The 23003-nt window shown below is 34.4% G+C and overlaps 2 protein-coding genes across 42 annotated transcripts in view; both read left to right on the top strand.

Moving 5' to 3' along the window:
* Positions 1-659: 659 nt before the first annotated feature.
* On the top strand, positions 660-12901 carry LOC106170895 (heparan-alpha-glucosaminide N-acetyltransferase). Of its 6 annotated transcripts, none has more exons than XM_087005692.1 (18): positions 660-749; positions 1217-1359; positions 2130-2281; positions 2543-2661; positions 2940-3009; positions 3332-3386; positions 3630-3718; positions 4666-4773; positions 5564-5712; positions 6378-6514; positions 7275-7352; positions 8332-8453; positions 8767-8896; positions 9528-9614; positions 9847-9921; positions 10200-10270; positions 10496-10608; positions 11189-12901. In XM_087005692.1, the coding sequence occupies exons 1-18, from the start codon at positions 674-676 to the stop codon at positions 11362-11364; spliced, it is 1950 nt and encodes a 649-aa protein (XP_086861818.1). In that variant the 5' UTR covers positions 660-673; the 3' UTR covers positions 11365-12901. The 6 variants fall into 6 exon arrangements, with proteins under 6 accessions (XP_086861818.1, XP_013406388.2, XP_013406389.2 ...); XM_013550934.2 differs by lacking the exon at positions 4666-4773 and adding an exon at positions 3884-3991 and having other exon boundaries at positions 6378-6493; XM_013550935.2 differs by lacking the exons at positions 4666-4773; positions 7275-7352 and adding exons at positions 3884-3991; positions 6628-6705 and having other exon boundaries at positions 6378-6493.
* A 605-nt stretch (positions 12902-13506) lies between these two features.
* LOC106170880 (uncharacterized) overlaps positions 13507-23003 on the top strand; it is a 54277-nt gene continuing 44780 nt past the window's right edge. For 30 of the 36 annotated variants that reach the window (XM_013550884.2, XM_013550874.2, XM_013550875.2 and 27 more), the window contains exons 1-3: positions 13507-13656; positions 14148-14264; positions 14789-15783. In XM_013550884.2, coding sequence (XP_013406338.2) covers positions 14156-14264; positions 14789-15783 — 1104 coding nt within the window. In that variant the 5' untranslated portion in view covers positions 13507-13656; positions 14148-14155. Of the gene's footprint in view, positions 13657-13799; positions 13914-14147; positions 14265-14788; positions 15784-19270; positions 19998-20053; positions 20673-20733; positions 21622-21661; positions 22205-23003 lie in introns of those variants that run through there. The other 6 variants (XM_087005696.1, XM_013550878.3, XM_013550897.2 and 3 more) reach the window with 6 other exon arrangements.

Genomic DNA, 23003 nt, shown 5'->3' with positions numbered 1-23003 from the left:
ACTATAATTCAGCTAGTCAAAATTCTAATTTCAAGAGGGGACCATTGGTGTGATTTTTTCAGAAATCGAAGGGGGGGGGGGGCGGAGAGGTTCAGGACCCCCTGACAGACCACTCCCCCTAAATCAGCCACTGCTAGACTGATATGTAAGTAAACTTCCACTTTGACAAACTATTCTACGGCTCGTTACTTTTAATAAAATATAAAAGTAAAATAGACCTATATATCCGTGTAGGCCCTATAACGCTCTCTCTCTCTCGATCTTTTTTAAAACTTTTTTAGGGTTGATAAATTCGAATAAAATTCGGCTTATAATAAATGTCGGTCTAAATTGGGGGGCGTCTCGATAGTCCGAAGGTTCATTGGTCCGAAGGTTCATTGGTCCGAAAAACGGTAACATTTTCATCGGTTTTTTAAGCAAGGGTTCATTGGAAGGTTCTGTGGTGAACTATCGGACCAATGAACCTTCGGACTATTGCTACGGCCCCCTAAATTGAACTGAAATGGAAATAATTAAATAGGATATTTCAAACAGGTGTTAAGTCACATCACAAAGGAGCTTATTATCTCAGCATAAATGGCATTTAGAACGTCTTTTAAGAGAAAATTATCGCTTGTCCTTAGTACGCGCAAAGCTTCATGGGAAAAAATAATCACATGATGTGGAAGCCAAAATGGCGGGTGCAGGTGCGCTGACGCTCTTTTGGTCTATGTTTGCTGTAATACTTTTAATGTGTATTCCAGTTAAAGGTGCGTATTTTTATGGACTGAGGGTTTATATTCATTATACTGTTCTTTAAATATGAGTAAATATGATAGATGCCAAACAGTATAAATTGCTTGGTCGTCTGCGGAAGTCTTGTTTTAACTGAGTTTTGAATCGACAAAGCCACTTTTATTATGGTTCTCTTCCGTTTTCTCTTTCACTTTGAACAGACAATACATATAAAATCTAAAAGAAGCTTGTTAGGGCACTCTAGTTTGCAAAATTACACGACATTTTGAAACCAACTTCGAGCACAATTTTGTCAAGTGTTCGATTACCTTATTAGTTATCCTTACAAATTACTTGTACAGTATATTGAATTTAGATCACTATGTCTGTCCATATGTTTTTACTTACATTTTAACACAAGCAGATGTATAGAAGGCATATTATATCATTGTTAAGAACTGTTATCACTGAGGAATTGGAATTATTATTATTGTTCTTTCAGCATACCAAGTAGCCCCTGTCCATGAGACTCACCATGCAGACTGCACTATGGATGAAGCTTTGCTTCATGTGCATATCACTGTGGAAAAACCAGACAGTTCTGTGGAGTTTTTGCTGGAATACAAGTCTGATGTTTGTTATGAAGTATGATTTGTTTATTGTGAGGGATCTATTATCTGACTTCTGGTAGTATGGGTTGAAAGGGAGCAAAAGAGAATATAATTTACACCCCATTTCCATAGATTTTTAGATCGATCTAACCCTGTGGGGAGTCTCACTAGATTACTGTCAGCTTGGCCGGCGTCTGTCCCGCCTACTAAAAGCTGTAAGGGGTAATTAACTATGGTGCCCGCTCGGCTGACTGCAATTTAGCGTGAACCCCCAGGGAGTTAGGTAGATCTAAATCTTAATCTTTAGATCGATCTAAATCTCTGGGAAAGCACCCTTAGTCTTGTCTTAGGTTTTCATTCTTTTCTTTGCGAAAAAGTTTGTGGAAGTAAAATGGAAGCATTTGCCTCAGTGAAAAAAACTTCAGTTGGTGAGATATAAAGTTTTTTTTTTTAATTTTTTTGAAGGCGATTTATTCATTATACCTTTTCAGATATCAGTGATGAAAGTAAATTATTTATGTTGTCAAAGATTTGATGGACCAAATATCTTCATAGTATTTACCTTAAATTTTTATCCCACAAAGACAATTCCCCAGAAAGCACTTATCAATATTAAAATTGACCAGCTTGAAGATGAGGTCTATCTATAGAAGTTAGTAAAATAATCTTATACAACCACTTACACATCCACTAGTTCAACCTGACAACTTCTTGTAAAAAGCATTTTTTCTAGCCATATGCCAGATTGGTTAGTCAGTTGTCTCCAAATGGTGGTTAATGTCTCATTTTGTCTTAATATTTCAGTGTAAGTACCAGCCTGTCCTGAACAGCTCAACTGGGGGAGTCTTTTATTTCCATCAAAATTCAAATGTTGATCTGAAAGTGGATACACAGCACCCAGTGGCTCTGATGGTTTTTGCAGCATGGCCCAATGGCACTATCCTTGAATTATGCAGGTACTACAGACACTAGTGTGCTTGATTTGGTCTTAAAGTGCATTTTTAGATAACAAATGATCTAACATGGTCTTAATCATTACAGCAATAGTCTTAAAATGGACTGAATCTGCTTTTGAGATCGAAAATGATCTAACATCTACTTATGCAGGTCAAGCAATTTCCTCCCCTCACAATGGATAACACCTCTGCTCACAATTTTTCATATCTGTATCACATGATTTCATTTAATTGTAAAATATACTTGTTATCTTTTTTCAGAGTTGACTCTTTTTCATTTAAAGAGTGTGGAAATTATTCCTTATATATAATGAAAGACCTACCTGGGAATAGCACATGTAATCTTACTCCAGATTCAGAGGTCTGGGACAGTAATATACGTGAGTATTTAAATCATACAATACAGAGATGGGATTAGTCCTCCTTTATGGGATTTCCTCCTTTTTATTTGTGAAAGGGTGATTTGAAAGTTTCTTGCTTCTGTATTAAATGATCAAAAAAGGAGAAAATTACGGGTGATTGACAAAACTTTAGTCAGTATTCGAGTTGACAAATCTGTTATTTGTCATTTTGAGTAAATTTTCTCTCCCTTTTTGAAAGTGTACATCCACAAAACAAAAATTGGAAATGGTGCCTTTTAGATTATATTTATTTTCAGCAATCTATGTTGCTATTGGAGTTTTTGTGGCCTTAGCTCTATTGTGGATCTTTTTGAAATTCCTAATAAGGTAATTATATGTAAAGACTGTTAGTATTGAGTAAATAAATGTTGACAATTAATAAAACCTTATTAGAAATTATGTGGCAAGCGTCTGAGAGTATAATCCGTAGGATAAGATTTAATCAGAATTTATAATAATATCTGAGCAAATTCACAACCTATATCTTTGGATAACCTATCTGTAACCCAGTTAATGTATGGAGAACAAATTATTGGGAGTAAGACCATGGTTTTGAAAATTTGCCTCTTTTTATTTATGAATTGATCCAAAAATTATATTTTTTTATCTATTCTGATCATGATATAAACAATTTATCTTTGGTCTGCAGGAAAGGGTATATATACAAATTATTTTGTATGCAGTCTGACCACCTGGTGACCACAGTAAGTAAACTGTTTAGAATTTCTAGCTTACTTTTTTATCCTGGCGTATGTTTTTGTTACTGAATATCTAACTGAGTTTGTGTCAATTAAGGCTGATAAAATTTATTTTGAAGTGTTTCAGGTTTTATTTTTATTTGTTCAGTTTTACTATATAAAGATAGATATATCTCTCTGTTTCAAAGTAATTGTTTAGAATGAAGTTGTGATTACTGTCTTAAAATTGATCAAAGCATTTGATTTTAGGATCTTGGCATAATAACAATTGTAAATGAAGAACAACCAGAAAACAATAAATCTAAGGAAAGGCTCAACTCACTGGATGCTTTCAGAGGGTAAGGGATTCAAGGATTACACTTATCAATGAAAAGTAGATTTTAATCCAAATGAGAAAAACACAAATTTTCTAAGATGTGGAATTATACTTTCAGAGACAAGTTTACTTCTTTAATCTCAGTAAAGTTTATTGATACATAATGACTTATCTAAATCTATTTCAGCATTGCAATAACAATAATGATCTTTGTAAATTATGGGGGTGGCAAATACTGGTTCTTCCGTCATTCAAGATGGAATGGCCTTACTGTAGCAGACTTGGTGTTCCCATGGTGAGTGACTGGAGATAGGTGGTCAGGTGACCAGTTGCTTCTTGCCAGAAAGACTTTCGAGAGATGACTGAAAAAGTGAAAAAGCTTGAAATGATAAAAATAAATATTTAAGGGGGAAGGTTAAGGATTTTCACATGTGAATTGTAGAGGGTCATTTTTCTAACATTAAAATATAGAAAATATGTCTGGAAGTAGAATATTTCATTAAAAGACAATGATCAAATTTTACCATTTTTTGTATTAATTGGTTTTTAAAATACTACAGAAAGTGGGAATAAATCACAGAGATTCTTCTTCAGTCATCTCTGCTGTGAAGAGTTCTTGTACCCTGTCACCTGACTACAACACCCCGTCTGCCTTCATTACAGAACCTGTTTCACAAAAAATTAGATCTTGGTAAAGTCTGGAAAGAATGTTAGCTAACCATTTTGTCTTTCACAAAGAAACTAAGGGGCAGCATACCTAGATCTTGACCAACATGACAGAGTTTGATTTTACACATTTGGTAGTTGGCTTTTGGAGTTTAGCCGTCTTAACTTGAGCCAGTTAGGCTAGACAAAATCACGGGACTTTTTTTTTTGTGAAACAGGTCCCAGATCTTTGCTTTTGTGTGACAACTATTTGGCTACTGATTTCTGTTTGTGCTCTATGTGTGTTTCTGCCTAATGTTTCAGACTAGCACTAACTGTGATGATCTTTGTGAATTATGGCGGAGGTCATTACTGGTTCTTTAACCACTCTGCATGGAATGGACTTACTGTAGCAGATCTTGTTTTTCCTTGGTATGTTCTCTCATTACTCTACTCCTTGTTTTGGTCCACAGAAGACTATCTGATGGAAAGTGGGTCTAAACTTTAAAATTAACATTTTTAGTCTGCTTTAAGCTAGTAGTTGCTTTAATCTAGGCGTGTCATTCAGTTAAGCTGACTGTACTCAAAGAGAATCTTCACAAGAGTTGGATCTACGTAGACCGATAGTGTCTGTGGGAATGGGGTCAAACTTCTTTTGTCAAACCTGCCCCTGTTTCCTGTCTCGCTGAATACAATCAGGTTATTATCAGATAAACATGCCTCTTCTTAGCTCTAGCAGAATACAGAAAAAATGATGATTATATGAGTATGTTGGAAACAAGAGAAGAGGTGTTAATCTGATTGCATTCAGCAAATGTCCCCACTGGGTTTGATCCATCTGAGTAAAATGATAGTTTAACTGGGAATTAGTACTAAGTGTTGTATGTAGTTGCATGCTTTTGGTTTGTCCTTTAGCACTGGCTTTAAATTATCCATCAGTTTATGTTGATGAGATGATATAACAAATCTACAAGTAAAATATATTTCACATACAGTGTTTAAAGTATTTTCCTTATTGGTGTCATAATGATAACTTTATTAAGCAAAACTTTTTGTGCAGTATATTAAGATTATAGTCTGGCATGGCTTTTAACACAAAATTAAGTGCAATGGCTAAATTCAGTAATTATTTTTTATATTTTAATTTTTTTCCCGATATAAGTTGACATGAAATATTGATTTTCAAATACTAATAATTTATGAAATCATGCTGACTTTACAGGTTTGTTTTTATCATGGGAACAGCAATGGCCTTCTCATTTCGTGGTGTGAAAAAACGCAAAGTATCTAAGTTGGACATTTTGAAGAAAATAGTTTTCAGAACAGTTGTTCTTTTTATACTTGGAATAATAATCAATACAAAGGATTCTGGTAAGTTTATTTTCAAAATTTGTTAAAACTGAATTTGTGACAAATTGAAATAAATTCCGGCGTCCATAACATTATTCTTGAAGTTACTCTGTTGAGTTACTAACTTGGAAATGTTTTATGAATATACCCTTTTAAGACCACTTTTTGCATGACGTGGCATATGCCTAGTTGGTGGTTACATATATCTCTTTTATACATAGTGTCAAAATATTCAGAATTGTGTTCAGAAGCTGTAACAACAAAAGCACAGGCAAAATGGGAAGATTTTAGACAAAATCTCACATACGATCTTTATTATAAAGTGCTACATTGTACCCTTACAACGGCGCATTATTGGTTAATTAACTATTATAACACTTTTACAGTAGACTGATTTAAGAAGTTTTTTGCTATGCTTATTCTATAATTGTAATGTCATTTTTTTCTCATCAGGATATTGTTTCTTTATTTTCCCCTTTTTAGAAATCACTTTATTCTACTAATAAATTCATAATTTTAATCTTATGTGAAAACATTTACATGTATATGTATATACTTATGACCTTGCACCTATTTTCATACTTTTCTCTGTCTGTGATTTTCATCTATAAATGTATTATGCAGATCTCTCTTTATTTGAAGTATGAAGTAAAGCAGTATTGATATACACTGTACTTTGTTTCTAGTAACTGAACCAGATAAGTTGCGTATCCCAGGCGTCCTCCAAAGGTTTGCTGCCACATACCTAGTCCTGGCTGTCATGGAGATGTTCTTTGCCCACCCAGATCCTGCAGACATGGAGGCAAGTCAAGGACTACTTCAGGTTCTTAATAATACATTCACAAATTTATAGCTGCCGTTTGCTGAGGATAACTCTCTATTTATGAGGAGATGATGCTGGGTATATGGAATAAGGATTTGTTTATTGTATTTTAGGAAAAGAATTTAAATAGCGAGGACTTGCTCCTAGGCAGGGAAAAGGACAGTGAAAAAATACGATTAATGGGCTTGAGGGTTTGTAATTTGCCAGAAGTGCTTTTTAGAAGAAAAACTAGCCTTTTACATATTCCTAATTCCATAACCTAACCTTTTTATCAGCTGCTGCCCTTTTGTATCCTGGGTTTCAATTGATTATTAGTCCTGTAGAGAGGCAACCATTTATAGCAGTGATTGGGCAACACCTATGGGTCTAACCAATAAAAAATTATGGATAACAAAAAACTAGCTATATCAACCCTGATATTAAATGCTGTAATGTTTTTACCCTGAACCAAAAGCAATTTGAGATTTATTTGAGACATATCACTTATGCTGAACATAGAAACCTGAATTGTCTTAAAAGTTTTGTAGCTTCATGCTTCTGCTTGCTTAGTCAAAAAAAAAATCTATATATAATTCTTGTTGATCTTTGGATTTTATATCATACTTGGCAATGAGAAATTCCAAAGAGATAATTTGTGAGAAAGCGTGATTGTGTTAGATGAGAGAAGATGCAGATTGCATCAGTTGTGGTGGATCTGAAATGAATTCCTTGGTCACCCAAGTCCTATTTTGCAACTTTTGCAAAAGTCTGCTATTTTCAGGACGACATGAGGCTTATCAACGGATCCCTTGGCAGTAATTCCCTGGCCTCTATTGATGCTCCACATCCCCCGCAGCAGGTAAATTTGATCAATTTCTGAAACATCACTCATGCATTCTCAGTCTGTGGCTTTAGCTTTTGACTGGTAGACCTCAGAAAGCTTCTTACTGGTTTGAATAAAAAATTATGAGTCCATGTATGAAATCTGAATATAGATTATGGTAAAAAAATAATCTAAAACAACCGCCTAAATTTCCAGTTGTACTAGAAACCTTTAAAGATTCAAGTTTTTGCCATTTGATGCCGAGTGTACTTATCAGTTGTCTTGGACCAGTGGCAAGCAGACTACAATCTTTTTATAGCCTTTTTTGTTGATCCATCATTCATTTTGACTGTCTTCCAGTAGAAAACTTGAAAATTGTGATTGTCTTCCGTAAGACCCAAAAGACATCTCCCATCACCCCTGCTTTTATTGGTATCATTATTTTTCTTCAGTCAAAATGATTGTCTAGCCATCACTGACAAGAATAAGGATAGTTGGCAGCTGTTATACAGTCACCTTAAAACAGTATTTTTTATGTATTTATAAATTGATTTTACTTGGCATTTATCTTAAATTTTTCACTTGTTAAGCCCCAAGTATTTGTATGAAGGATAAAGAAAAAAATGAGTGATGACTGATTGAAAATGAATATATTTTCGCACAAACTTGTACAAAAAGAGCAACAGTGTCTTTGATCAAATAGATATCTCATGGATTAAGCAATGATTATAGTTGTGATCAAATAGGTGTCTCATGGATTAACCAATGATAATAGTTGATAATAATTGCCATTAAATTTGCCTTTATGCAATTGCAGTGCCTGCTAATTTTTTTTGTCATAATATAGATGGTTCAAGTACATGCCTTCATGACATAATATTTAATGTTCTAAATGAGCTAGTTTAAAGAATCTGTTCAATACTTTTTAGATAACAATGTAGAAAGGATGATAATTTGTAATGCTAGATAAATCAATGGAACATTTGGGTTTTGCACCTTTTCCTTTTTTTTTCAGACCAAATGGTGGCATCCAATTCGAGACATAGTGCTGTACTGGCCAGAATGGATCATAGGTTTAAGCTGTGCCATCATTCATGTAGCAGTAACTTTTGCTGTTCAAGTGCCAGACTGTGATATGTAAGTCCCCCCCCCCCCCTCTGCCTCTCTCTCTCTCTCTCTCTCTCTCTCATTCCCTCCCTCTGTTGGACTTCAGCCCTCCCTCCTCCTCGCTCTCTCTCTTTCTCTCTCTCTCCATCAGTGGTAACAACACATTAATGCAATGCATGCACATTAGATAACATTTCATCATTAAATAGATATTTGATATTTATTTTAAATACATACCATTTACAATTTGTTTGAAGAATTTGATCGAAATAAAAGTCCATATGTTATTGTATGTAATTTTTTTCTTTAAATTTTTATTTTATTTTATTTTTTAATGTTAAAGTGGCAACATTGGTCCTGGTGGTCCTTTATATTATAATGGCTCCCACGCTAATTGTACAGGAGGAGTTGCTGGGTACATAGACCGCTGGATTCTTGGCAGGGACAGGATATATCAATCCCCTTCCTTTAGGGTAGATACTGTTTTCATTTGTATTGCCCGTAGTGTATTTCATTTAATCATGCCATTGTGTGTGCATTTGTACGTGCGTGGATGTAAACTAAATGTTACTCTTTTCCTCATAAAAATTGCCAAAAATAGCTTGTAACATTTTATCAGATCAGTCTGAGATATTTGCCACCTGACAAATTGGCTAATAAATTTGTCCACAAACATGTTAAAAAAAATTCAAAAATTTTACTAGTAACTAGTTCAACTGGTGGTAATTTCAATATTTTTACAGATTGTTTTTGCACAAGCTACTAGTATGAGTCATTTTTTTTTTTTTTTTTTTGCCTGTGGCATTGCTGTGAATTGAAACTTCGTAGAATTATTGTGGATTTGAGTTTAAAGTTTGGGACTCTTTAATTTTTTATCTATGATCCAACAGATACTGTATACATAGAGTAATAGTCATACAGATCACAGTATAAAAATGTACACATTTGAAGTAAACAGTTTTTACTGTTTTGACAGACATGATTTTGTTAACAGCTTTTAATTTTTATGAAATGATACCAGTTATGTTGAAATCTCATGTGTGTTATGTGAATTGATTTGTTATGGATTTTTTCCTGACATTCTCTCTTTCAATACCATTTCAGTTTGTTTATAGCACCACTTTACCTTATGATCCAGAGGGAATATTGGGAACACTCACCTCAATATTTATATGCTTCCTGGGGTTGCACGTAAGTTGAAATAAGTTTATATTTACCTGTGTGTGCACGTGCACACACGCACACACACACACACGCTGATGATATAATTTACTGCTGTGAACAAAATAAAACTTTCATAAAGAGAATCAGGAAAGAATAGAATTTTTCTCAGTTTTAAGTACAATATTTCACCTGGGCTGTCTTAACCATATTACATCTGTAAGCAAAATATAATACTAATCACTTGTTCATTTTTTTACAGGCTGGAAAAATTATGATAACATACAGGAAAAATAGTTCAAAGATATTAAGATTAATGCTGTTTGCAGTATTAACTGTGAGTATAAACTAGTAATTTGTCTTTTGAAACTTTGTTGCAGTGATGTAGTTTGGCAGTTACCATCCCTTGAATTGGTCTTACTGTTGAATGTGCCAATTTAATGTAGCCAGTGAATGTCCTTTATTTCAGTTTTGAACAAGATGGCTGACAGATTTAGGTGTGGAAAAAAATACATATAAATGATGAGGGAATAGTTTATTTTGTCAGAAAAATGGTAAATGCACAAGTGAATAAGATTTTAGAATGCATTTGACATCATTTCTTTTTATTACCAGGGAGGTCTTGCACTATTGCTGACCAAGTGTTCACAGAATAAAGGATGGGTTCCAATTAACAAAAATTTATGGTAAGTTAGAAATACCAACAGAGTTGGAGAGATTCATTCTTATAAAAGATTTACTTGTGGGTTTTTAAAAAAAGAAACCAAAATATATCTTAAATTTAAGACTGAAACTTGATTGATAGCTGTGAAAAGCTAGACTGTAACCTGCCCATCGGGGGAACAAGGGGAACCTAACATACTTGATTTATTTTGTAAAACTAAATTAAAATAAACTTCAATAATTTCTAGGTCGCTCAGTTTCGTATTGGCCACTGGTTCTATGGCGTATTTGCTGCTGATTGTGTGCTATCTGCTTATAGATGTGAAACAATTCTGGTCAGGTGCTCCTTTCATATATCCAGGTAGGTTTGGTTCTTTTTAATTGTATTTTTATTATTATTTGGTCAAAGCTTATTTTGAATTTCTTAGAAAAAGAGATCATCTAGATTAAGTTTACTTCTTTAAAAAAGACTATCAAAATGAAGTTAGCTTTTCTAAAAAAAAAATCTTAACTGCAGTTTGCTTTTAATGGTGAATATGCTTATCATTGTTATCAATATCATCCCTTAACTTGTTAAGTTTGATTAAGAAGCAAATTTGGAAAAATATACTGATTTTCACCTGAGTTATTACTGCCACATTAATAGTATGTGCATCAATTTATAATGTTACATGTAACTATCCTATTGTTAATGTTATCATGCATTTAGGACATTGGGAAATTACAGTGTTAAAAATCAGTTCATATTTTCTCCTGTTGTCCATCAATTTTCATTAATCCTGAAATACATGTGTGTGCATTTTGATGGGAAACTGTTTTCAGTTAAACTAAAATACTTTTGAGTTAAACATAAATACTCTACAGCTCCATCATCATTGATGTGTCACTGATGTTTTTTTATTTTAAGTGGAAATGCGTAATCTTGATGTTTGCCATTTCAGGGAAGAACTCCATCCTTGTCTATGTGTGTCATGAAATGTTTTCCAATTGTTTTCCCGTGCAGTTCAAGGTCCCAAGCACTCATGGTGCTCTGTTGGCTGTTCACCTTTGGGGTGCTGCTTTTTGGGTCTTGGTTTCTTATTACCTGTATGTCAAAAAATTCTTCCTTGCACTATAAGGTTTTAATGACTTAGAAAAATGAAGGGATATGGAAAAAAAGGTGCTATTTCATGAGGGTTATGCATTTTGAGCTTATTGTGTACAACACTACTGAGAGCAAATTCAGTTGCAATTTGTACAGATTTATCTAGAACAAATGTAAAATTAAGAATTGTTTATACAGTATTATTTATTATTTGCCATAATCTTTTGATAGTTTATGATAATATGCATGTCTTGCACTTTCTTTGTATATGTTTGTTAAATAAAAGCATCCTGTTGTATATTTTGAACTTTTATATGTGATGTTTAGAAATAATGAGCTTTACATAAGCTTGTTTATAACTTGTGTGCTTTCAAACTGAAGTGGACCAAATTTTGTACCAAAAGAAATTTAAGTTGATAACTTGACCCACAGATTATTTTATACTATGAAATCCATTGATCTTGACACTTTGGGTAAGTCTTAACTGCCCATACAACTGTGGGCAGACTTTACAGAATTTTTGTTATGTTTGTTTGTACATGTACAATATGTATCAAACATTTCATTGTATATACTGGTAGATGTTTGTAAAGATTCAATGAAATGTGACATGTTGGCTAGGAAAATTTTATTAATTTATGACCTCCACCCCTAACTGTAATGTCAGTAAATATAACATGTAACCTTGATATCTTGTTTTTTTACTAGCTAGGGGGTAAGTGATACCTTCTGTAGTTGTTCTAGTAAATAATGAATTTGTGTTTAAATGGAAATCTCACTATTGTCTAATTAGGTGTGTTAATGTGAAAAGTAAATTTGGTCTTTTATACAAATTGCTGATTAGAACTTAAGAAAAATAACATCACACATTTATGCAAGTATATATTTATATATTTTTTTATATTGTTCATTAAGTCTTTCTATGAACTGTGTTATCTGTTTTGATCCATTGATCACTGATACATATTATGCGTGAAGATAAATACATTTAATGAAAGTAGCAAGATTAGTCCTCAGGGAGAAAAACTTGACCACTGTTACATTTGAGTAAATTTTTATTGAAATGTTATCTTTGGCCAGGGTTTTTTTCTCGGTGATAACGTTTAAAGCATGAATGCAACAGTGAAATAAGGGAAACATTTTTGTTTACATTTTTGTAAGGTTTGATATTACTTTCATTTGTCTTCTCCTTTGTTGTTATTTAAAGTCATACTAGTCATTGTATGTTTATAATTGCTCTAAGGAGAAATATGTAATTGTGACAGCTAATGGATGGATCATTTAGTCATTTTATTAGTTATATTGTAAATATGCCTCCACAATATTGGAATTGTTGCTAAGAATCATTGCCCACTAATGTTCTGTAAAAGTACTACAAAATAAGAACAGTTGTTTAAAGAGTGTACTGGTATGAATGAATAAATGGGTGAGTCAATTAATAAATGAATGAATTTGATGTGTCATCTTGTTCTAGTATATATTAATGACAACTGTTTGAAAGAAGAAAAAGATACTTAATCTTTGTATTTGGGTAAAATTCATCATTTGTAATAAATACTAGTAAATTTTGTGTAGAGCAATTTTTTTTTCAACCAGTATATTGAACAGTTAAAAGACCCTACTTAATATATGCCCCATACATTGTAGTACTAGTAGATATGTACATGTAACAAGTAAGGGGCCGTAGCAATAGTCCGAAGGTTCAATAGTCCGAAGGTTCATTGGTCCGAATATTCACTATAGAACCTTCGGACCAATGAACCCTTGATTAAAAAAGCGATGAAAATGTTACCACTTTTCGGACCAATGAACCTTCGGACTATCGAGACGCCCCCACAAGTAATACATTGTTTATTGGCCTATTTGTAAAAGCTTACAATATGATGGTCTTAGGATCCCCCCCCCCCAACATTTTTTGTCTGCCTTTAAACAAGGTGCATCACCAGGTAGAGGTGATGAGCCTAACAGCGATGAGCTTAACTGACTTTTCTGAATCTTTTAATTTTAATTACAATTAAAATAGCCAATACTTTTTTATCATTTTCTGTCATCTTTCTAAAATATACAAGTAAAAAATATATAAATGATTTGAGAATTTTTATTATTTTCCAATATTTTAATCGAGTTGTCAATCGTTCTTTCTACAAAAACTTGAACTCAAACGATGCTTCAGGTTAAAACGCACTTTCCTTTATGAGAAAGTTCGAAACTGTGGCTGATGAGAGAGAGCTGACTATTATTCAATGAAGAAATGGCGGACAGGTGCTCGAATGAATTCTGAAGATTAATCCATTTATTTTAGTCTTCTACGCCGTGATCACAAAGGTTAGTACGCATGGCTTTACTATATGCCCTCAAGAAGTAGAAAAAATTAGTTTTTATCGTGATTCTTTTGTTATTGCTGAGAAAAGAGAAGTGAAATGTACATCATCCTTTGTTTTCAAAGTAGGTCAAGGACCGCGCCGGCTACGTGGTGGCAAATATTTCTTTCCAAGTTCATAGCGTCCTTTTGGAAAAAATATCAATCGTTTATTTGACCTGCTGAATGCAACATCTTAAGTAACTTAGCAAAAATCTTAAAAGTAATTAGCTACGTTAAAGCATGTATGTTTATAATTATTAAAAGACGTTTTTCTCGTACGAATTTTTAAAAAGCATGTACCTGTATGCCACAGCAGCTGAAACAATAAGAATGCATTATACGTCTTGAATTCACGTATACATCCAACTCCCTGAGGTAAATTTTTCAAAATACACTAAATGGGTTTCATTGTATCTAGTGGTGGTTGCATTGTATCTCTTGTTTATATTTTCAGAAAACGATATGCTGAAAATTTCAAAATTGGACATAAATCTGCCCGTAGAACTGGTAAAGTCTTGTGCAACATTACCAGACAGCCAGTTATGCAAGTTTGTAGCAACAAATCAAGATGGTAAGCTGACATTTGTTCTCATTATCAGCCATATCATGTTAATATGATAAAGAGTAACTTTCTATTTTGAAGAACCTCTGCATCCCTCTTGGATATTATTACAACATATGAGTTTTATTCATCCGTATCTCAATAAGATGACGTAAAGACAAGAGTATCACTTATAAATTGAACATTTTGAATTAAAATGTTGTAAGTTGTATCCTTTCAGGAAAGAATTTCCAAAGTTTGCCATGGAGATTTTTCTTTGGCACTGATTTTTATGCTTTCCTTGTTTACACCAAAGCAAAACTGTGTTAGTTATTATTGTCAAAGTGAAGTTTTTTTTCTGAATAGATTTCAATCTTAGTTTTCATGATTCTTCCATGTTAACACTGCTCAAATTTGTCTGTCCACATGCCAGCATTAGCTGCCTTGTTTTAAAGGTGGTTCTTTAGTAGCTTTTGCCAGTTATTTTTTTAACAGCACAGTATTATGTAGAGCTGATCAAACAACTGTTTACATAAAAATTACCCTATTTTCAGGGGAGTTTCAACACAGTATTGAGGTGAGGAACAAACAAGATAATGTAATCTCATTGGAGTTGTCAAATTTGGAAATCAGCTATGAAGACGGCAGGTTTGTGGCCCAAATCATGCAGGTCTTCAAAGTGTTCCAGGGTGAATCTATGGGGCAAGACTCTGCTGCCTCCACTGCTGCCGTCCCAAATGCCCCACCTAGACCTTCCGAAGGACAAGGGTTCACAAGTCCACAACACAAGAGGGATGGAATGGCGGGAAAAAAGAAAACTCAGACATCGGAAACTTCATCGTCTAGTGTATCTGTGTCAGATTCAGGAATGTTAAGGACAGCGGATGCATCACAAACAGCTGTGAGTCAAATATCAAATAGACCTTTATATTCTGAACCAAGTCACCATCCAGTGCCGGCAGAGGCACCAGTAGAAAATGTAGTTCTGCCGAGACAAATGTTTAGAAACGTTCATGGTGCTAAAAGGCCCGAACCTAGTGCAGCTTTAGGGAGCCCAGTGCATGAAAGCACACCTATGGCATCCAAAAGAATAAGGATAGGAACAGAAGAAGAAAGTTCTCCAAGTCAAGCTAGCCAAACAAATGTCCAGGACTCTTCTCAGCAGCTACCCACTCAAGACCAAAGTGAACATAGTTTAATTCAAGGTGACACAAAACCTGAGCTCATAGAAATAAAAATAGAGTCAGAAGGAGAGGACGATAAATCAGAAGACACTCGATCTGACGGACAGAATCACAGTCAAGATGCATTCCTTTCTCAAAGTTTACCTCCTTCATTTGATAATAATCAAACAACACCTTTTATTCAAGACTTTTACTCATTAACTCAAGATCAAAGTGGTGCAGGACAAAGTTTAAGTTCAGGTGCTTTATCATTCCCATCAACATCTAGTCAAGCTTTAGTTCCACCTAATGTTAATTGGCAGCCAGCAGGTGACAGCAGCAGTTCCATGGATCCCCCAGGACAGTCCCCGTCCAAACCTAGAAATGTAAGTGCAGCCATATATTATTTTCTACTTCCTTTGCATTGACCATCCAAACAATGAATAAATGTCAGGATTTATGGGCCCGAGTTGTGAATACAATTTTTATTGACCCAAGTGGTGGAGATTTAAAATACACGTTTATTCCACACTAGTTGAGTCGCCTGAAGAGAAGTGATGATTTTTGAAATGCTGTATGAAAATCTGAGATCTTTAAAGTTGTGAAATCAGTCTTGGCAATTTGAGTTGTTAGATGGTCACTCCAGTAGGTGGATGCAAAATGAAGAGAAAAGCAAAATTTGGAGAACAAATTTTGTCAGGGATGAGATATATTTCTGTCTGCTAGAAGATTTTGGACTTTTAAAATCATTTTGGTGATCGATGCAGATCTGAGATAAGGGAAGGGGGTGTAGGGAGGGTCTGCTCCCCAAGCCATATTTTTGGACTTTTTCATGAAATTTAAGTCTCATCCCTGCTTTTTGACAAAACCTATTCTCTGATGATAGGGAGATGGACCCTTCATTATATTTCTGTAGTTCACAGAAAAAAATGAGAATATTGGGCTCAAACTTTTGGATCCACCAAAGCATGATTGTGAAATGTTTGACTCTCCAGTAGTTTGTGATGTTTTTACCCTCTTAAAATACCTGAGGCATATGTTCAGAAGGTGCAGATCCAGTTGCCTCAGTGTGTTTTTCAGTCTTGGGATGCCACCTTTGGCATCAGAAACTTCATTTTCTGTTTTTAACTTTTAAGTTCAGTTGTTATTAGAATGAGCAAGCCTCAGAAAATTAACTTATCAAAATTTAATAGCACAAATTATTTTGATATACAGATCCTTTTAAAAAATAATTTGAGACAAATAATAAAATTTCTACTGCTGGAACTACTAACTTTTCATTTCTGAATACAGAACGTTACATGGAAGCTGAGACAACAATTAATGCATCATTCTTAAATTAAATCTTAATTGAAAAAGCTTTAAAATAAGCATTTCGTATTGAAGAAGTTAGATAACATCTGCTACCATGATGCACTACTGGGGAGTCAATGAGTTATTTTTATATCTAAAAAAACTGGTTGGTTTTAGTTCAAAAGATGGGTAAAGCTTTATAATTTGTGTATTTGTTGGTAATATTACATTACATATGGGGTAACTGGTAGAAAGCTTTAACCCCCCCCCCCCCCCAAAAAAAAAAATTTTTTTTTTTCTTTCGTCACAGCCAGTTCATTAATTAATAAAATTAATGGAGCTGCAGAAGAGTGAGCCTGCAGTGAACTAGATTTGCTTTGATTTGATTAAAAGACCAATCAGTTTTTTTTAAATGAATTTTATTATTGCACTGGTATTGAGCAGCAAACACAAAATAAAACTTTCAATGAAGAAAGTCAAATGAGCACACTTATTTTTCAAAATTTATATATTTTGACAAACTTATTTTAGATCTGTAAAGTTATGTGAATTTTTTGTGAGTGCTTGCTGCTCAATAAACTGTTTCATTTTGCGATATTCCATATGTTATATTTACATTAACTGTCCTGGGCTTTGAAGTGAGAAAAGGCCTGTGAACCAACCTTTATATACATTTTAATCTTTATATCACAGATTTAGCAAAATTTTCACAAATTTGTGATTATCAAAAGCTTTAAAATTTTTTATTTTATATTTGTCTCTCTGTAAGACTTATTTTTGTCAATGATTGTGGAATGGTAGTATGAGCACATTGATTGTAAAATTATAAGAAAATACCACTGATGCAGTAAAAGATGTGAAACTGTTTTTCAACTCCCTACCCATACTTTTGTTCACTGGTCTTTTATATTTAGAAATGCATTATAAAATGTTTTTATAGTATGATGCATGCAATAGTGATTTTAGAGTAAATATATTGATTGAAACCCATTGCACTAGCCTCACCACTGGATTAAAGAAAATATGGTTGTCAGTATATGAAAATTCTGTATACACAGCACAGTTCAAATTAATTTTTTTTTTTTTAATTTCTAAACAAATGTTTTATTAATGGGGGAAAATGTACTGAAATTATCTTGACCTTTCTGTTCTTCTAGATTGATCAAAACATTGGGAAATACCTTGGAAATTGGATACATTTTTCCCAGGAAATTCCCAAAAATTTTTATTACCTTTGCCTTGGTCAAATTCCCTGTGTGAGTTGTCTAGTGCAGTTGGTCACTGATATAAACTGTTGTTATATAAAAATTTTTATATAAAAATGTTTTGATATATTATCTTTGAGGTTCTAAGCCCAGGACAGACTAAAGTGCTCCCACTGAGATATAAAAACTTTAAAGATTGTTCACTTTAACACAAGGAAATGTTAGACAGAAAGCTCACTCAACTGAAGAGCAAGGGGGTGATTTGCTGGGAAATGGTCTTGTCTTGCAAAGCCTGTGGCTGTCTGCCACCAGGTGGAAGCACCTCAGTGGGAGCACTGTTACTGGTGATGCTTGCATGTACAGTCTGTAGGTGCTCACAGGTGTTCACTGGTGTCACAAAACTTTGGCCAGCCAATCTCACAATTATTTTTCCATCAAAATTTACATTTTTTGAACAATTATAATGCTTGAAATTTGCAATGAATTGAAATGAACAGTTGGGTTAAAAATGTTTGTTCCCAATTGTTGTACTCCAAATTTCATCTGAGCCACCGTCCAAGTCTGCTTGTATGGTCAGTATTAGCTACATACGAAGTCTTTTAAGTTTCTTCTGCCCTACAGCTGGTCTTGCAGAATTATATCTAGCAGTAGTAGAAATAAATTGTGATCACTTTTTACTTGTTCAATTTTTACTATATATGTGACTGAATGATCAACAGCTGGTGTCTTGTCTTTCTCTTATTCTTTAAACATGGGTGTTGTAAGGGAGGAGAAAGAACAAGAACTCTGGTTACTTATGATATTGTGCTAACAAGCTTGGTACTTATTCCCCAGTTCAGGGCACTTGATTGTCATGGGTGGGGAATAATTTAAATATGTGCAAGGACAACATAAGCATGGATTGCAGTTTATTAAAATTAATATAATACAATATAGATGATTGCATTACTGTTGACATATAAAGAAGTATACAACATTCTAACTGGAATTGAACTGTAAGAGTTCTTCATGGGATTTGTATTGCTGAAGAAATTGTAAATATGAATTCATATGCTAGGAACTGAATAATGGAGATTTTTGTACATATAAAATGACTTTTAATTGATGCTAAAGTATGTGCTCTTGAAATCGACGCAATTGATGTTCAGCATGTCTCTTCAAAGGCTCTATTCATTTATCTGTTGATGGATGTTTGTTAAACTCGGTTTTGATTGGGGGGTGGGGGGGGGGGGAGTAAAAGTTTGATGTCATGTGTCCAGAGTTGACTTGAACAAAGAGGTTGGCACTTCTGATATCCTGTTTGCATCCAGAAACCAAGCATTTCGTCTCTGTATAGGTCAAAAAATGTCAGTAACACAATTTTCATTATCAATAGGGAAGAGGAGGAAATCGGGGGGCCTGTCAGTTGGACTCAAGGCTGACTTGTTCGTTCTGCAATCAGACATTTGCTCACTATAGCAGCAAGTCCCGTCATGTGAGCAAACAGCATAAAATATTTGACAGGTTTCATTGTAAGGATTGTGGAAAACACTACAGTAAAGAAGCCTTTCTTCGAAGTCACTTTTGTACAAAATCAGAGCTCACTGGGACCTGCAAACTACGGGAGCTTGTGTGAATTAAGGAGGTGAGAGATTGGTTTCTAGGAAGTATGGAGGAGAAAGTTGGCTGCAGACAAGTTGGTATCCAGAGGAACATGGTTGCTAGATTACATAGTTATTACTAGGGGAAGATACACAACTTCGCCATCTTTTAACTTTTTGAACTTGTAGTCCTGACTGTCTTTGTTTAGGAGATACATGTTACTTAGGGTTTCACTGGTGCATGATGGGAAAGATCTCTATAGTCTCTACGAGAAAGAAACACCTGAATGATGTTGTTTTAATAGATGTGAATGTTAGGGAGACCAGAAGAGGAAGTGTTTATGGAACTAACCCAATTTTTCATATATAAAAGCATAAAATATGGAGAAATATTTAATCAGTTAAAATGAATGTTTTTGAGAGATAACCGTAATGACTATAATGTATAATAGTCTTGTGCATTAAGGGACTGTGAAAAACTACAGACTGACTCTGCCTTTCTTTTGATTTGAAGATTTACAAGATGAGCTCATGGCTTGGTCTGATGTGGATGAACATCTAGATCTTCTGAATTTCAGAGCATGAGGAATTCCAAGGATCAAGTTGAGTTGTCGTCAGGAACCTACAAGGACAAACTGCTCTGCAACATTTGTCAGAAAACTTTCTCTTTTCAATCAAATTTAGTCCGTCATTTGCACAATTTGCACAAGCACACGGCTCACTTTCCTTGCCACATTTGCGGGAAACAGTACAGTAGAAAAGACAACCTGAGGGCACACCAGAATAATGTGCACTGCCTCAAAGAGAAATGATGAAGCCCTTTAACTTTCTTCAAGATTTTTGCAAAATCTGCACGGCTTCCATTGATTTTGTTTCTTGGCAGTAACTTGAGAAGCTTTTGAAGACATGAAAAATTGCGATGGTTGTTATAAACTGAGGAGTACATTTAGTATAAGATAGAATACCATCGCATTGTCAGCAGGTCTTGCATAATTTGATTTTCATTATTCCCATAGTTTTTGCTGACATCAGTCCTGGCAAGAACTGCAGAAACATTTTCTAAATCTGAAAGAAATTGAGATCAGTATCATTTGAAATGACATCCTGCCTTTGTCGTGTTTGTCTGAAAATTGTGATATTAATCCGTTCGCAACTACAGACTGGCCATAAGTAGTATTAAAAACTTTTTCTCTTTTACACTCTTCTATGACTATAGTGAGTGATGAAAAAAAATTCTATCAAGTTTTTGGAATTTCAGAACTGTGGAATAGCTGCAAATGAAAATGGTATGAGGGATCCTAATTCCAAGAAAAAACTTGTCTGTGTTGTCTGTCAGAAAAGTTTTTCTACTCAGACCAATCTGAATCGTCATCTGCGAAGCAAGCACGAGCCATGTTCCTACAAGTGTGACATTTGCGGAAAACCATTTAATAGAAGCGATAACTTGCAAAAGCACATAATGCATATGCATTTAACTAAAATTAAATAGAGGAAGCACATTGTTGTGAATTTAAGCAAGTCAAAAGACTGACATAGAAAAAATACCATCAAAGTTATTTGCTTTGGTTTTTTTTCTTACTTTGGCAGAATGTTTTAAAATAAGGTCACAATTGTCATGAAGAATTGGCACGGAAGGCAGAAACATTTGGGCCATTCAAACTTTAAAGAAAGCAAAGACTTGCATAACAGGCTTACTCTGTATATATATTTGTTAGAATTTAGGAAACAAACTTTTTACACTGTTTCAGTTTCATGGCCCTAAATGTGCTTAAGGGAGGGGGGGGGGAGCAGTAATTAGAACCTGGGTATTATTTCAAGGGCAAATGAAATATCCTTATAATAAAGATTACTTATTACTGAATATGTTGCAGTGTTTGTTGAAATCTTCTGTCAACATTAGAGTAGAAACTGCTGCATGGATTGTGGTTTAGTAACGAAATATGGCACAAAATGAGATATGTTTTTAGATGTCCCTCCGTCCATCTTGAGGAAGCAACAATGGCTGTTGTCTAGTCTGGTTTAGGCTTTGTCTTTTCTGTTCTCTTTTTGGGAATAATTAGACATGCAACTCATCTGATTAAGACGAATACCACATTTACTTCCACAAAGTGTAACATATTGTGAACACTTATGGGCAAACCACAGCTGAATGATTTTAGTAACAGATTACTTATTATTTTTTATAGGTTCTCTCTAGCCCTTCTAACAATCAGTCACATGGAAGTTGCAGCCCCAATAGTTTTCCTTATGCTTGTTCAGTGTGTGGAAAAGGATTCAGTACTCTGATTATCTTAAATAGTCACAAAACTGAACACTGGTGGAGAAAAGACAAGAACGAGAAGAATGAATGTCCTGTTTGCAATAAACTTTTCTCGAGAACAGCAAATTTGAAACAACATATGAAGCATGTTCACGGAAATACCCGATTTAAATGTCCGCATTGTAGAAAGGAATTGTCACGACACAATGTTCTTCGAAAGCATTTTGAGACTTGTAAAGTTTTAAAAATGAGAAGATTAACGGGAAAATCTTGAAGTCCTTTGATTTTAAGACATTATACCTAGTACTGGAATTTTAGGATGACTGTGATTGATTCGTGTGTGTGCCTACGTGCATGTGTGTGACAAAACGATTATTAAGGATAAGGACAGTGTAGTTCACTAGTCAAAAGTCAAAAGTTCTAATAAAAGTATTTTCTATTATTTGAATAATAAAAAATTGAATCTCTATGCACACTGACTTTCAAATGAAAGTTTTGACATTTTGTGGTGGTGGTTTTTGTTTGAGTGGCACATGATAGAACATTGGATTTGGGGTTTTAAATGCATTTTTCCAAAATTATTTGAACAAATAAGATTTTTTTTTTAAAGTTCGTTATTATTCATGACTTCAATCTTTGTCCATCATACAAAATGGTAATATATTTATGATAATTTATTGTACCACCAGCGTTAGCGCTGGCGGTACACATGGTTTCGGTCCCGTCCGGATCGTTCCGCCGGCTCCGCCGGCTCCGCCGGCTCCGCCGGACGGCTACCGTTACCGCTTCTCCTCCTAGACGGTAAGGGCCCCCGTACCCATCTCATGGATTTAGGTCACCTATAATCTCAACTCGTTCCACGTAAAATTTGGGCTTTGTCGGTATTGGGGTCTGGGTGTGGCACTCATTGCAATGCACCCTTGTCTAAAAATGGCAAAATTAAATGCTAATTATCTACCCTACGGAAGGAGTTATGGGAAAAATTTCTATAGACGGCTTTCCAAAAGTCATATGTGTAGATTTCAAATATACCCTTGGATTTGACCTTTGACCTCTACTTCAAGGTCAAATGGGCCAAAATTTTCAAAAAAATGAAATTTTTTACGAAAAAAATTTTTTTTGCCCTGTTATTCAGACACCACACAGACTTAACCAATAATATTATTGGAAAGTGTTACCCTTCAAGTCATCTTTCATCTCCATGAATTTGGGGTCAATCGGTGCATTTTCACGGGAGTAGCGGCCATAAGATACCGAAACTTAAAACT

The sequence above is a fragment of the Lingula anatina genome, chromosome 2 (assembly GCF_051362555.1).
Source record: "Lingula anatina isolate TDL-2025a chromosome 2, LinAna3.0, whole genome shotgun sequence".
In the NCBI taxonomy this organism is placed as follows: Eukaryota; Metazoa; Brachiopoda; class Lingulata; order Lingulida; family Lingulidae; genus Lingula; species Lingula anatina.
Note: the sequence above shows the minus strand (reverse complement) of the source record. Positions and strands in the feature narration are given on the sequence as shown.

Bases quoted from the DNA above. Each gene is read 5' to 3' on its own strand.
- LOC106170895 (XM_087005692.1), top strand. From the start codon at position 674: ATGGCGGGTGCAGGTGCGCTGACGCTCTTTTGGTCTATGTTTGCTGTA. The intron at 1,360-2,129 runs GTATGATTTGTT...TTAATATTTCAG, and splicing joins AGTCTGATGTTTGTTATGAA to TGTAAGTACCAGCCTGTCCT. The intron at 10,271-10,495 runs GTAAGTTAGAAA...AATAATTTCTAG, and splicing joins CCAATTAACAAAAATTTATG to GTCGCTCAGTTTCGTATTGG.